General features: G+C 45.4%; 1 protein-coding gene across 1 annotated transcript in view; it reads right to left on the reverse strand.

Annotated features, from left to right (window-relative positions):
* Positions 1-3,555: 3,555 nt before the first annotated feature.
* LOC143295036 (asparagine synthetase domain-containing protein 1-like) overlaps positions 3,556-16,466 on the reverse strand; it is a 32,766-nt gene continuing 19,855 nt past the window's right edge. The window contains exons 8-14 of the mRNA XM_076606577.1: positions 16,276-16,390; positions 15,558-15,592; positions 14,238-14,382; positions 9,412-9,479; positions 8,190-8,273; positions 5,866-5,956; positions 3,556-4,572 (exon numbers count right to left, since the gene is read on the reverse strand). Coding sequence (XP_076462692.1) covers positions 4,387-4,572; positions 5,866-5,956; positions 8,190-8,273; positions 9,412-9,479; positions 14,238-14,382; positions 15,558-15,592; positions 16,276-16,390 — 724 coding nt within the window. The 3' untranslated portion in view covers positions 3,556-4,386. The remainder of the gene's footprint in view (positions 4,573-5,865; positions 5,957-8,189; positions 8,274-9,411; positions 9,480-14,237; positions 14,383-15,557; positions 15,593-16,275; positions 16,391-16,466) is intronic.

Below are 16,466 nucleotides of genomic sequence, written 5' to 3' on the forward strand. Positions count from 1 at the left end.
GGTTCCAGAGGAACTAATTCAGGAGAGAGTAGTGTCGCTGTTCCGCGGCAAAAGGTCCGGCCGCCACGGGTGGGTGTGGCAGCGGCGTGGAGATGATGAATTATTATATTCCATTAACTCTCTCCATACGAACGGCGAAAGAGACGACGTTAACAGCGTTTCTCCCCAATTACTATCATCAAAATATTACAAGCGGAAGGCTCTTACACTGAAGAGGTGAATGTTGACAAAGAATACCACAATTCTGACGACGGAAGCTAAAGGTTGGATCATTGTGACACCCACTGGACATCCGAGGGGTCTGTGTAGAGGAGAAGAGAGAACTGGCCGTACTGAGTGAGTTAACTCTCTTCATACGAACGGCGAAAGAGACGACGTTAACAGCGTTTCACCCCAATTACCATCATCAAAATATTGCAAGCGGAAGGCTCTTATACTGAAGAGGTGAATGTTGACAAAGAATACCACAATTCTGACGACGGAAGCTAAAGGTTGGATCATTGAGACACCCACTGGACATCCGAGGGGTCTGTGTAGAGGAGAAGAGAGGACTGGCCGTACTGAGTGAGTTAACTCTCTCCATACGAACGGCGAAAGAGACGACGTTAACAGCGTTTCACCCCAATTACCACCATCAAACTATTACAAGCGGAAGGCTCTTACACTGAAGAGGTGAATGTTGACAAAGAATACCACAATTCTGACGACGGAAGCTAAAGGTTGGGTCATTGAGACACCCACTGGACATCCGAGGGGTCTGTGTAGAGGAGAAGAGAGGACTGGCCGTACTGAGTGAGTTAACATCATAGGCCACACACCACCCCCTTTCCCGGCTCCTTCTCCAAAAGTGTTCAACGTCTGTCGAATCCTCTCACATCCTGATCTGTCTATCAGAGATCTACATGCAGAGAAGCTGTGTCTGTTTGATCCAGTGAGAGCTGGAGATGAAGATGTGTAATAATCTTCATCTGCATCTGTCTGTGAAGAGGAATCTCCCCCCTCCTCTCGGCTCCTTTTTGTACCTCTTCTCTCTCACTCCTTCATCAAAGCTGTGCTAGTTTCATCGACAAATACACATGCATGCACGCGCGCGCACGTGCGCACACACACACACACACACACACACACGTGCGCACGCACACACTCATACACTAACACTCTCTCTCTCTCTCTCTCTCTCTCTCACACACACACACACAGAGAAAGATTCAGATTCGGATATTTTATTCATTTAAGGCCTTAGCCTCATGAGAAGAGAGAAGAGAGAGAGAGAGAGAGAGAGATTCAGATATTTTATTCATTTAAGGCCTTAGCCCCATGAGACAGAGACAGACAGAGAGAGAGAGAGAGAGAGAGAGAGACAAGCCAGTCAGGTCTTTGAGGTGCCTCCAAAGCAGGAAATGTTTGCCGACGAAGATGCGGACGGAAGGGAACAGATGAAAAGGGAGACTACAAGTCCCGTGCAGCAAGCAAAGCAGGGACGGACGAAGGCCTGCACGCGCACAGGGGGCATTCACTCCCCGAGAACAGTGAAAGCAATTTGATGGATGACCACGCCTTGACGATCACAGAGCTGACCATGAGCTGGAAATAGGTTTTTATTTGGGGGGGAGGGGGGGGGGGGGAGGATTCCAAATTGGGGTGAGGGTGGGAAGGAGTCGGGGGTACGAGTTGGGCACGGCCGGATAATGGAGGGGGGGTGGGGGTGGGGGGGCGAGGGGGGGATAGATGGAGGTCCCACTGAGAGTTGAGGGGTGGTGGTGGTGGTGGAGGTTATTGGGAGGTGGGGGGTGGGGGGGGTCGGGTTGGTTAGCAATGCCTGGATCTATACTACCAGCCAAGCTATAGACCTGTATCGACTAGGACTGTTGAAACAGATTAGGAGGGACGTTGGAAGGGAGAGGGGTGGGGGTGGTGACCGGGTGCGGGGGTGGGGGTCGATTATTGCAGTACCGCAGAATGTACGTCAACTTCAGTCGATAACAGCAAATATACGTATATAAGCTCTTCACTGTGTGTGTGTGTGTGTGTGCGTGCTGGCGTTCCGAGCGCGCGCGTACGTTTCAATAAAGAACACGCTCCTCTTTTTATTATATTGGGGGCCGCGGGCCGGGGAGGGGAGAGATGAGGGAGCGGGGTCTTATGTTAATGGAATATAATCTATCTTTTCTATACTGCCAGACCCGCAACCTTGTTCAGTTACCCACTATCCAGAAATCGTCGTGGCAGACCTTTTGCGGCGGCGGAACAACGACATTACTCTCTCCTAAATTAGTCAGTCTCTCTCGGACCCCCCCTGCTCCCCGCCCCCCCCAGCCCACTCCCTCCACCTCAACCACCCTCCTGTCCCTTTAATCTGTCTCAACAGTCTATCGATCGATCTGTAGCTTAGCTGGTGGTGGAGGTATACATCCAAGGCACAGATCAACGTTTCTGCTGAACTTAGCCGGACTCCCCCTTTCCTCAGCTGTTAGATACCTCTCTCTCTCCCTCTCCCTCAGTCATCCGTACCCCCCTTATCCCCTACCATCAACCCTTTTGAATCACCCTTCCCCCCACCCGCCCCCTCACACCCCTACTCCTCCCTACTATTCCCAGCTCATGGTCAGCTCTGTGATCGTCAAGGCGTGGTCGCCCATCAAATTGCTTCCACTGTTCTTGGGGAGTGAACGCCCCTGTTGCTGCACGGGTTCTGTGGCTTATCTCCCTTGTCTTATGACCCCCCCCCCTCCCCCCACACACCCTTCCCTCCAAACCCCTTCCACGTCTTCAGCGCCAAACATTTCCGGCGGCATTGAAGGCACCTCAACAACCTGGGTTCTCTCTCCGCGCACGCACGTGTGTGGGAGAGGGGGGGGGGTATATGGATTGTATGTGTGTGTGTGTGTGGTGTGTGAATGTGTGTGATTTGCTTGTCTCAGTGGCACTGCTGGACTGAAGTTGTGATCAAATGGGTATGTATTATTATTGTATCCCCCACACCCTAAAAGGGGCAAACAGATTAAATCTCTTTGAATCTTTGTATGAAAGAAGCTTTGCGGTGAACTTTGAACAGTTTGTCACTTCCAGGCTGATCCAACTCTGATAATACTTTTTTTTTTTTTCTGCGAAACATCACTATCTGCCACTGCTCTCACAGTGTAAATGTACGACCTTCTGTGTTGTAACAGGTTTGCATCACTCAACCCCTAGAATTCAGACACAGTTGTAATTCCATTAAGGTTAGTATAATACTGTACTTTGTTTAGATGTGGTGTTGTTGTTTTTTGTGTGTGTGTGTGTTTTCTTTTTTGTGGTTTTTTTTTTTGTCAGATGTAGCAAGATTATTGTAAATACAATCAACCTGAATGTCTGCTAGGAATAATACAGACAAAACGTTAAAGACCACTTCAAAAATGGTGGAATGATTAATCCTTTTGTGTAGATCGATGAGCAAACAAATGCTCGGCTAACCAAATTTATGCATTCAGCTTGCACAAACACATTGTCATAACAGAAAACTGAGGCTGGGTTTTTTTTGTTGTTTTTTTCTTTTTATTGTTATGCACATTTTGCTCAACACAAAACATATTCCAGCTGCATTATCATTTCCAGGAAAATATAACACAGACACTTAACAGTACATAATTCAGAATGTCTCGATGAGCACACACATACTTGTATTTCACACGAGTTATGAACAAACTCCAGCACACACACACACACACAAGTCTATTCCTGTTATACCAACATGCCCTCAGCACATATAAGTATCTTTACAAGCATGTGTGTTAACACACACAGAGCATGCCACACACAAACACACACACACACACACACACAATCAATCACTTACACACACACAATAAATCACTTACAATCATAGGAACATATGCACAGGCACTCACTACACTTCAGTGATGGCCTAGAGGTAACGTGTCCGCCTAGGAAGCGAGAGAATCTGAGCGCGCTGGTTCAAATCACGGCTTAGCCGCCGATATTTTCTCCCACTCCACTAGACTTTGAGTGGTGGTCTGGACGCTAGTCATTCGGATGAGATGATAAACTGAGGTCCTGTGTGCAGCATGCACTTATGCACTTAGCGCATGTAAAAGAACCCACTGCGTCAAAAGGGTTGTTCCTGGCAAAATTCTGTAGAGAAATCCATTTCCATAGGAAAAACAAATAAAACTGCAGGCAGGAAAAAATACAAAACAAAAAATGGGTGGCGCTGTATTGTAGCGACACGCTCTCCCTGGGGAGAGCAGCCCAAATTTCACACAGAGAAATCTGTTGTGATAAAAAGAAATACAAATACAAATACACACACTCACACACATACACACACACCACACCACACACACACACACACATACACACCAATGCACCCTTGACATTTATCCCACATTACTCCTGCGTCAGCCGCTGGCACACCTGGCTCCCTTTCTCCTTGCTCTGTTCCAGCTTGGCGATGCGAGATCCGAACTGGATGGCCCTCTTGGGCAGAGCGGAGGTGGCCGGCAGACGGAGCCGCAGGGCCAACAGTCGCAGCAGCAGCTTCTCCCCCACCCCTCGTGGCAGTCGTAGATCAGTCTGCAACAACACAGGTACTGGGGGGTTACCTGGGGAACACGGGTACACAGCTACTGGTCTGTTACCACCTGGGGAACACAGTTACTGGGCTATTACCTGGACAACACAGCTACTGACTGTTACCAGGGCTGGGCTGCATGAAGCTATCTTTGCAGCGCCGAGTTTGCTTAGAGTTATTTGTATTTGTATTTCATTTTATCACAACAGATTTCTCTGTGTGAAATTCTGGTTGCTCTCCCCAAGGAGAGCACGTCGCTATACTACAGTGCCACCCATTTTTTTGTATTTTTCCTGCGTGCAGTGTTATTTGTTTTTCCTATCGAAGTGGATTTTTCTACAGAATTTTGCCAGGAACAACCCTTTTGTTGCCAGGGGTTCTATTATGTGCGCTAAGTGCATGCTGCACACGGGACCTCAGTTTATCGTCTCATCCGAATGACTAGCGTCCAGACCACCACTCAAGGTTAGTGGAGGGGGAGAAAATATCGGCGGCTGAGCCATGATTCGAACCAGCGCACTCAGATTCTCTCACTTCCAAGGCAGACGCGTTACCTCTAGGCCATCACTCCACATATGAATGTTCCTAACAATGTAATGGAATTTACCATGAAGTTGGGGCAATGATTAACGACAAGCAAACTTTAGCGCTGCTAAGTTCGCTCATGCACCCCACCCCTGGGGAACCACAGCTACTGGGCTGTTACCTGGGGAACCACAGCTACTAGGCTGTTACCTGGGGAACCACAGCTACTGGGCTGTTACCTGGGGAACCACAGCTACTGGGCTGTTACCTGGGGAACCACAGCTACTAGGCTGTTACCTGGGGAACCACAGCTACTAGGCTGTTACCTGGGGAACCACAGCTACGGGGATGTTACCTGGGGAACCACAGCTACTGGGCTGTTACCTGGGCAGCACAGCTACTGGGCTGTTACCTGGGTAACACAACTACTGGGATGTTACCTGGGGAACACAGCTACTGGGCTGTTACCTGGGGAACACAGCTACTGGGCTGTTACCTGGGCAACACAGTTACAGGGATGTTAACTGGGGAACACAGCTACTGGGCTGTTACCTGGGGAACCACAGCTACGGGGATGTTACCTGGGCAACACAGCTACTGGGCTGTTGCCTGAGCAATACAGTTTTGGGGCTGTTACCTGGGGAACACAGGTACTGGCCTGTTACACACACACACAACCACACACACACACACACACACAACAGACAGACAGGAACACACACACACACACACACACACACAACAAACACACAGGAACACACAGACACTACCTTGTAGTGGGTGGGCAGGGAGGCCAGGAAAGCCACCACCTCTTCATCCAGAAACGGGAAGCGCGATTCCTTGCCATGGTCAGCGATGATTCTGTGTGCACAGAAACCATGCAGCAATGGATGCCAGTACTGATCACAGCGAAGGTACAGCCATGCCACTGATACTGTGATAAGCCCTAAAGCGTCTGTAGCAATAGCACATACAGTAACAAACAGACAACAACAAAAAAATCTACACATATCACTATTCCATTTCAGTCTGCAAAGCTCAACTCTCCCATACCACCAAGAAAAAGTAAAAGAAGAAACATGTACACACACAGGAACACACATACACACATACACACACACTCACACACACAAACAAAATCCCCATCAAAACATGCACGCACACACACACACACACACACTCACACACCACACACACTGCTTGTCATGTTCACCAAAATGAGCAAAGGGAGATCAATTGCTGAAAGAAATCAGCTGCACACACAGCCTTGTTGCAACCACACCTTCAAAGAGCTGAAATCAACTCCGCTGATAAACCAGCTTCCTAACACATGACAAACTGAAGCCTGGTTTGCTCACTTGGTGCTGTGCTCAGCTCGCAATCTAAACTGCTAAGGAGTTCAAATCACAGACACCTGCTACAACGACTGGCTTTTTTCGTTGCCCATCTAACATGTTCTGGTGGTGTCAGTGTGGAGTCAGAGAGGTCCCTTCCCTCCCACCACTCTCCTGGGATGGTCGTCCCTATCAGCCATATCACCCGAGTTGAGGTGTCAACAGCCCAGTGGTTAAAGAGCTGGACTTTCAATCTGAGGGTCCTGTGTTTGAATCTTGGTGATGGCGCCTGGTGGGTAAAGGGTGGAGATTTTTCCGATCTCCCAGGTTCGAGTGTATACGCATGCACAAGATCAAACGTGCACTTTAAAAATCCTGTAATCCAAGTCAGTGTTTGGTGAAACAAAAACATAACCAGCACGCACACCCCTGAAAATGGACTATGGTTGCCTATATGGTGGGGTAAACAAACACAAAAAAACCATACATGTAAATATGAGTGTGTAGGTATATGTGTGTGTGACTGAAGCCTGACTGAATGACATAGGAAACTAATGATGAGCACCCAATGGCAGCCGTCAGTCAGCTCTACCCAGGTAGGCAGCCTGTTGAGCAAATGGCTCTGTGTTTGTCAAGTGCTTCGAGAATGGTCTCCGACCGAGGTAAGGCGCTATGTAAATATCCATCCATATCATCATCACCATCAACATCACTACAATCGGCTTCGGATCCACTCTGTTTATGCATACCCAGCTTCAAACACTCAACTGCTGGCCACCGTTCTTTTTCTGTCTCTGGATCTTGCAAATGGAATAAACTTCCTCTTTCGCTTTGTCAAGTCTCCACACTCAGCTCTTTCAAGTCTGGCCTTAAAACCCACCTCTTCCCAAAATAGCCTCCCTTACATGCCTCTTCCTTGTCTTCAGTTTCTCCAGTAGAGCTATGCATGCGTGTGATTGAATGGTGTGAAAGCACTTTGATTTGTCTCTGCACAAGATTCAGCGCTATATAAATACCATTATTATTATCATTAAATCAAACCTGAATGTAACTGGATTGTGAGGTGGGTGTCAACATTAAATCACATCAAATTGTAACTGGATGGTCATCCACATCAGACATATCCCCTGAGGTGGGAGTCAACGTTAAATCCAACTTCATGACAGAGTAGTTTTCTGGAAAACTGATGAAGTTCACACACACACACACACACACACACACACACAAACACAAAAATCAAAACAAAAAAAAAGAAGAAAAAAGCAACAACCATCTCTCTCTCTTTCCACTTAAAAGAATACTGTTTTGTTTTCAGTGGTAGTCAATGAATAACTTTTTTCTTCTTCTTCTTCTTCTGCGTTCACTCATATGCACACGAGTGGGCTTTTACGTGAATGACTGTTTTTACCCCGCCATGTAGGCAGCCATACTCCGTTTTCGGGGGTGTGCATGCTGGGTATGTTCTTGTTTCCATAACCCACCAAACGCTGACATGGATTACAGGATCTTTAACGTGCGTATTTGATCTTCTGCTTGCATATACACACAAAGGGGGTTCAGGCACTAGCAGGTCTGCACATATGTTGACCTGGGAGATCGTAAAAATCTCCACCCTTTACCCACCAGGCGCCGTCACCGTGATTCGAACCCGGGACCCTCAGATTGAAAGTCCAACGCTTTAACCATTCCGCTATTGCGCCCGTCAATAACTTTTTTTTTTTTCAATCCATGATGTTCACAATACAGGTGAATGCACCCACCTGTCGTCACGGCCCAGGTTACGTGCTGAGATGCGATGAATCTCCATGTTGATTTCTGCTGTCAGTTCCGTCCATGACCCCTGCCTGTAGTAACACACACACTTTGCTGCATGGAGATCAGTACATGTTAAAAACTAAAAATGTGTGTGTTTGTGTGTGTGTGTGTGTGCTTGCTGCACGTAAATAAGTACATGCTAAACACTCGGCCCAACACTCGACTTATATCACAGATTGACATAAGTTTACATTTGGGCCAACAGCAAAGAGAGAGCTATATTATCAATGGTTTCTCCAGTCAAAGGGAAATCATTTACAGCATAGTGTTTTGTGAAGGATTATAACTCTCAAACTAGGAGGCAAAATTGCACTGGCTCTTAGTGCTGCAGCCTTGGGGGCTAGTTGGCCTTTGGGAATCAACCCAACACCGACTGTCCTAAAACCCTCTTGGCCGAGAGAGTGGGGATGTAACTTGGGCAAGACACTCTCCACTATAATCAAATTCTAGCCCAAGTAGTCAGAACAGCAGGTGCCTCCTCTGCTGTTCTGATGGTCATAGTCGGACACGACTGACTATCATATATAAATACAAAGGATGAATGTGTGCACATGACTGTGCATGTGTGAGAGCTTGCTAATCAGAATCAGAATCAATTTCAATCATCAATTAAACTTTAACAAGTTTTATAAGACATGTGTACACAGTTACACATGCTAATACATCACACATGTGCATGCATGTGTGTGTGAATTAAATTCTGCCATGCTCCTTTGCAGTATTACAATCACTTCTTGCGAAGTGCATAGAGGTTTAAACTATGATATGTTTGAGGAGCGCCCACTATGCAAATGTTTCATTCTATTAATTTTACAGGAATTTTAGTATGCATATTGGGATCTTCTGCACACTGTCAAGTACGCTAGTCATGTTGATCAAGAAAAATACAAAGACTGACCTGACTGTGCTGTGTTGTACTGTAGTGAACAGTGCTGTGCTGTGTTGTGCTCTGCAATGCTGTGCTGTGCTGTGCTGTACTGTACTGTACTGTACTGTAAAGTACTGTGCTGTACTGTACAGTGTTGTGCTGTGCATTGCTGTGCTGTGCTGTGCATTGCTGTGCTGTACTGTGCACTGCTGTGCTGAGCTGTGCTGTGCCGTGCTGTACTGTGCTGTGCTGTGCTGTGCTGTGCTGTACTGTACTGTACTGTGCTGCATGGTACTTACTGGAAACGAACCCTGTGCCTTGAATAGCCTGCCAGTTGCTCATCAGCCCCCATCCCACACAGAATGACCTGATGAGGATAAGTGGTTCAACTGTATCAACGCTCTTACAGTCTGTGTTACAGAACAGTAAATAAAACATATATGTGTATCTCAATAACTGTGTCAATGGTCTGACAGTCTGTGTGGTAGAAGTAAACAGTATATAAAACATACACATGTTTCTCAACAACTATATCAATGCTCTTACAGTCTGTGTGACATAAGTAAACGGTATATAAAACATGCACATGTTTCTAAAGAACTGTATCAATGCTCTTACAATCTGTGTGATAGAAGTAAACGAACACAACTTCCTCACCGACTCTGTCAATGCTCTGACAATCTGTGTGATAGAAGTAAACATACACATCTTTCTGACCAACCCTATCAACGTCCTTACAGTCTATGTGATGGAAGTAAACATACACATCTTTCTCACCAACTGTATCAATGTCCTTACAGTCTATGTGATAGAAGTAAACATACACATCTTTCTCGCCAACTGTATCAATGTCCTTACAGTCTATGTGATGGAAGTAAACATACACATCTTTCTCATCAACTGTATCAACGTCTTTACAGTCTATGTGATGGAAGTAAACATACACATCTTTCTCATCAACTGTATCAACGTCCTTACAGTCTATGTGATGGAAGTAAACATACACATCTTTCTCACCAACTGTATCAATGTCCTTACAGTCTATGTGATAAAAGTAAACATACACATCTTTCTCATCAAATGTATCAATGTCCTTACAGTCTATGCAACAGAAGTAAACATACACATCTTTCTCACCAACTGTATCAACGTCCTTACAGTCTATGTGATAGAAGTAAACATACACATCTTTCTCGCCAACTGTATCAACGTCCTTACAGTCTATGTGATAGAAGTAAACATACACATCTTTCTCATCAACTGTATCAACGTCTTTACAGTCTATGTGATGGAAGTTAACATACACATCTTTCTCATCAACTGTATCAATGTCCTTACAGTCTATGTGATGGAAGATAACATACACATCTTTCTCACCAACTGTATCAAAATTCTCACATTATGTTTGATAGAAGAAAACACACACAACTTTATTACCAACTGTATCAAAACTCTTGCAGTCTGTGTGATAAAAGTAAACAGTATATAAAACATACATGTTTCTCAACAACTGTATCCATGCTCTTACAGTCTGTGTGATAAAAGTAAAAAGTATATAAAACATACACATGTTTCTCAACAACTGTATCAATGCTCTTACAGTCTGTGTGATATAAGTATACACATCTTTCTCATCCAACTATACCAATGCTCTTACACTTTACAGTCACTGTGATATAAGTATTAGCTTTCTCAACAACTGTACCAACGTTCTTACAGACTGTGTGGTATAAGTCAACAATATATAAAACATGCACGTGTTTCTCAACAACTGTATTAATGCTCTTACAGTCTGTGTGATGGTAATAAACATACACATTTTTCTTACCAGCTGTATCAATGTTCTTACAGTCCGTGTATTAGACATAAACACACACACCTTTCTCACCAAATGTATAAATGTTCTTAACAGTCTGTGTGTCTTTCTCACTAACTGTATCAACATTCTGACAGTCTGTGTGACAGATGTAAACACAAACACATCTTTCTCACCAACTGTATCAAAGTTCTTTCTGTCTATGCAACAGAAGTAAAAAAACAAAAACAAAAAAAAAACAAAAAAAACACGTTTCTCACCAACTGTACCAATGTTCTTACAGTCTGCAATGACAGACATAAACGCACACACCTTTCTCAACCCTTACATGAAATGGCTGCACTTGAAAGGTGCTGATAAAACTCAACAAGGCATTAAACATCAACAACACCTCACAGAAATTTATCGTGTGTAAGTTTTTCTCACAATGTGGAAGTACAGTGGAGGGACCCCTCTTCCACCACCCCTTCAAAAAATATAGGTTATAAATAAAGTTATGCCCTCTGAGAACTGAACATTTCACAGCACATCAACCAGGTTTGTTTCCTAACAACAGGTAGCCACTGTGCTGTCAACACATCAACCAGGGTTTGTGTTCTAACAACAGGTTGCCACTGTGCTGTCAACACATCAACCAGGTTTGTGTCCTAACAACAGGTAGCCACTGTCCTGTGAACACATCAACCAGGTGTGTGTCCTAACAACAGGTAGCCACTGTACTGTCAACACATCAACCAGGTGTGTGTCCTAACAACAGGTACCCACTGTACTGTCAAGGGTCTGTGTCCTAACAACAGGTAGCCACTGTACTGTGAACACATCAACCAGGTGTGTGTCCTAACAACAGGTAGCCACTGTGCTGTCAAGGGTCTGTGTCCTAACAACAGGTAGCCACTGTCCTGTCAAGGGTCTGTGTCCTAACAACAGGTAGCCACTGTCCTGTCAAGGGTCTGTGTCCTAACAACAGGTAGCCACTGTCCTGTCAAGGGTCTGTGTCCTAACAACAGGTTGCCACTGTACTGTCAAGGGTCTGTGTCCTAACAACAGGTAGCCACTGTCCTGTCAAGGGTCTGTGTCTTAACAACAGGTAGCCACTGTCCTGTCAAGGGGCTGTGTCTTAACAACAAGTAGCCACTGTACTGTCAAGGGTCTGTGTCCAAACAACAGGTACCCACTGTGCTGTCAAGGGTCTGTGTCTTAACAACAGGTAGCCACTGTACTGTCAAGGGTCTGTGTCCTAACAACAGGTAGCCACTGTGCTGTCAAGGGTATGTGTCCTAACAACAGGTAGCCACTGTGCTGTCAAGGGTCTGTGTCCTAACAACAGGTAGCCAATGTACTGTCAAGGGTCTGTGTCCTAACAACAGGTAGCCAATGTACTGTCAAGGGTCTGTGTCCTAACAACAGGTAGCCACTGTGCTGTCAACACATCAACCAGGTGTGTGTCCTAACAACAGGTACCCACTGTACTGTCAAGGGTCTGTGTCTTAACAACAGGCAGCCACTGTGCTGTGAATGGTCTGTGTCCTAACAACAGGTAGCCACTGTCCTGTCAAGGGTCTGTGTCCTAACAACAGGTAGCCACTGTGCTGTCAAGGGTCTGTGTCCTAACAACAGGTAGCCACTGTGCTGTCAAGGGTCTGTGTCCTAACAACAGGTAGCCACTGTAATGTCAAGGGTCTGTGTCCTAACAACAGGTAACCACTGTCCTGTCAAGGGTCTGTGTCCTAACAACAGGTAGCTACTGTGCTGTCAAAGGTCTGTGTCCAAACAACATTTAGCCACTGTGCTGTCAAGGGTCTGTATCCTAACAACAGGTAGCCACTGTACTGTCAAGGGTCTGTGTCCAAACAACAGGGAGCAACTGTACTGTCATGGGTCTGTGTCTTAACAACAGGTAGCCACTGTACTGTCAAGGGTCTGTGTCCTAACAACAGGTAGCCACTGTCCTGTCAAGGGTCTGTGTCCTAACAACAGGTAGCCACTGTGCTGTCAAGGGTCTGTGTCCTAACAACAGGTAGCCACTGTACTGTCAAGGGTCTGTGTCCAAACAACAGGTTGCCACTGTACTGTCAAGGGTCTGTGTCCTAACAACAGGTAGCCACTGTCCTGTCAAGGGTCTGTGTCTTAACAACAGGTGGCCACTGTGCTGTCAAGTGTCTGTGTCCTAACAACAGGTGGCCACTGTGCTGTCAAGGGTCTGTGTCCTCATGACAGGTAACCACTGTTCTGTCAAGAGTCTGTGTCCTAACAACAGGTAGCCACTGTGCTGTCAAGGGTCTGTGTCCTAACAACAGGTAGCCACTGTCCTGTCAAGGGTCTGTGTCCTAACAACAGGTAGCCACTGTGCTGTCAAGGGTCTGTGTCCTAACAACAGGTAGCCACTGTACTGTCAAGGGTCTGTGTCCTAACAACAGGTAACTACTGTACTGTCAAGGGTCTGTGTCCTAACAACAGGTAGCAACTGTACTGTCAAGGGTCTGTGTCCTAACAACAGGTAGCCACTGTAATGTCAAGGGTCTGTGTCCTAACAACAGGTTACCACTGTACTGTCAATGGCCTGTGTCCTAACAACAGGTAGCCACTGTACTGTCAAGGGTCTGTGTCCTAACAACAGGTAGCCACTGTCCTGTCAAGGGTCTGTGTCCTAACAACAGGTAGCCACCGTGCTGTCAAGGGTATGTGTCCTAACAACAGGTAGCCACTGTCCTGTCAAGGGTCTGTGTCCTAACAACAGGTAGCTACTGTACTGTCAAGGGCCTGTGTCCTAACAACAGGTAGCCAATGTACTGTCAAGGGTCTGTGTCCTAGCAACAGGTGGCCACAGTACTGTCAAGGGTCTTCGTCCTAACAACAGGTAGCCACTGTACTGTCAAGGGTCTGTGTCCTAACAACAGGTAGCCACTGTACTGTCAAGGGCCTGTGTCCTAACAACAGGTAGCCACTGTACTGTCAAGGGTCTGTGTCCTAACAACAGGTAGCCACTGTACTGTCAAGGGTCTGTGTCCTAACAACAGGTAGCCACTGTACTGTCAAGGGTCTGTGTCCTAACAACAGGTAGCCAATGTACTGTCAAGGGTCTGTGTCCTAGCAACAGGTAGCCAATGTACTGTCAAGGGTCTGTGTCCTAACAACAGGTAGCCAATGTACTGTCAAGGGTCTGTGTCCTAACAACAGGTAGCTACTGTGCTGTCAAAGGTCTGTGTCCAAACAACAGGTAGCCACTGTGCTGTCAAGGGTCTGTGTCCTAACAACAGGTGGCCACTGTCCTGTCAAGGGTCTTCGTCCTAACAACAGGTAGCCACTGACCCTGGCGGGGCTGGCATAAGGGGCTCCCCTACGGGGCCCGTTTCCCAGCACTCCCTTTCCCCTGGCGGCAAACCAGATGGCACAGCCAATGCTGTCGTCCAGCACTGTGCTGAGGGGGTACACCAGGTGCCTCACATGTTGAGACCTGCAACAGGTGCGGTTTCATGGCAGACCAGTAATACATGTATCTCCAGTGCAATGGGAATTCCACTAAAGCTTAGTCTTTTGATTTGATTTGATACACACACACACACCCTCCCACCAGACCAGTCTGTAATACATGTATCTGCAATGCAATGGGAATTCGTTAAAACTTAAGTCATTTGATCTGATTTGATTTGATATCCACACACCCCCTCCCACCCACAAAACACTATCACACAATATTACAGCACAAAAGCGTACTGTAAAACAATATTTTGGCTTGAAGCTTCTATCTGGAGGGCTTCATAGTAAATAAAAACCCCCATGATTAACATTTCAAGCTAAAAATATTTGGTTTTTTTCTATACTCACTTCTAACATGACCCCACCCCCTTCCTGTTGATGTACCTTGTTGGCTGTAATCATCATCAGGATAACCAGCTGATCAATAATGACAACATTACTTTAATTTTCTATCACATTTTTGTAGATGCTATTGTCAACATGTGGAAAATCAAACAAAATTCTGGCCACCTCTTCTGTTATGTATGTCCTGGCAGCCATGTTGACACACTCAACAGCTTCTCACTTTAAAAAAACAAAAAAAACAAAAAAAAACAACAACAAAACAACACAGGTGAGCACAAGGCTGAATGAGATAATGATCGATTTTTGTATCAACGGAGTGATGGCCTAGAGGTAACGCGTCCGCCTAGGAAGTGAGAGAATCTGAGTGCGCTGGTTTGAATCACAGCTCAACCGTTGATATTTTCTCCCCCTCCACTAGACCTTGAGTGGTGGTCTGTACACTAGTCAATTTGATGAGATGATAAACCGAGGTCCCGTGTGCAGCATGCACTTAGTGCACGTGAAAGAACCCACGGCAACAAAAGGGTTGTTCCTGTCAAAATTCTGTAAAAAAAAAAAAAAAGTCCAAAAGATAGGAAAAACAAATAAAACTGCACGCAGAAAACAATACAAAAAAATGGGTGGCGCTCTCAGTGTAGTGACATGCTCTCCCTGGGGAGAGCAGCCCGAATTTCACACAGAAATCTGTTGTGACAATGAAAAAAAAAAAAAATAAAAAATACATAAAAAAAACCCCAACAAATACAAATATTCACACAAGTGACTGACAGTGAATGAAGTGACCATTCCCACAGTGTGACACCATACCTTTCTTTCTGCAGCGTTTCCTGAGTGACGTTCACCTGTCCAGACAAGACGAGACCAAAATGCTTCATTCAGTGTTTCCCCTTTACAAAAATTCATTGATGAAAACATCTAGCACACATACAGCTGGTGCACAGCAAAACAGAACAATTGAAGTCATTCATACATGTGTACAGCAATAACTAAGGGTTCATTTCGTTTCAAGGATGCCTCAAAGGATACCAACTGATTCATATGTAATGCCAAACATTTGCATTAAAAATAAAACACAAAAAAAAAAAAGAGGAGCAGGTACCTGACTGATGTACACATCCATCACACTGGTCTAAGACTTTTCTTTCTCTTATGAACAGGATTTATCATACGTAGGAAAGCATTTTTTTCTGACTGACAGTAGACTTCTGCATGGGGTTATGGCATTGTAAGATGAATAACACAGCTGAATACCATCTGTTCTGTTTATTTTAAAATATAAATAAGGATGAATAAATAGAAGTGGTATAAGATTTAACAAGATTATGGTAACAATCTATAACAATCTGTTAGTAAGAAAAATATTCATTCTTTAAAAGTGAGTTTAGAAGGCAAAAATAAAAGAAAAAAACAACAATAAACCCTACTCAACTCATTTGCCATAGCTTTTCTACCAGATGTATGCATGTCTAGAAAGGTAGTGAGAGAGAGAGGGAGAGAGAAAGGGAGAGAGAGAAAGAGAGATCACCTCTACGAAGTTCCAGTGTCGTTGAGAGTTCAGCTCTGCAAGTGCCAGATATCCTGTCTGTCTGTCCGGGACATCAAAATGTGAAGTTGCCATGGAACCCTGTTTGTCCTGGTGCCTACATTCAAATCAAACATCCACAAAGAATGAACAACTGCAAATACACTGAGTTAGGAGGAGGAGGAGGAGGAGGA

Source organism: Babylonia areolata, chromosome 20 (assembly GCF_041734735.1).
Source record: "Babylonia areolata isolate BAREFJ2019XMU chromosome 20, ASM4173473v1, whole genome shotgun sequence".
Taxonomy (NCBI): domain Eukaryota; kingdom Metazoa; phylum Mollusca; class Gastropoda; order Neogastropoda; family Buccinidae; genus Babylonia; species Babylonia areolata.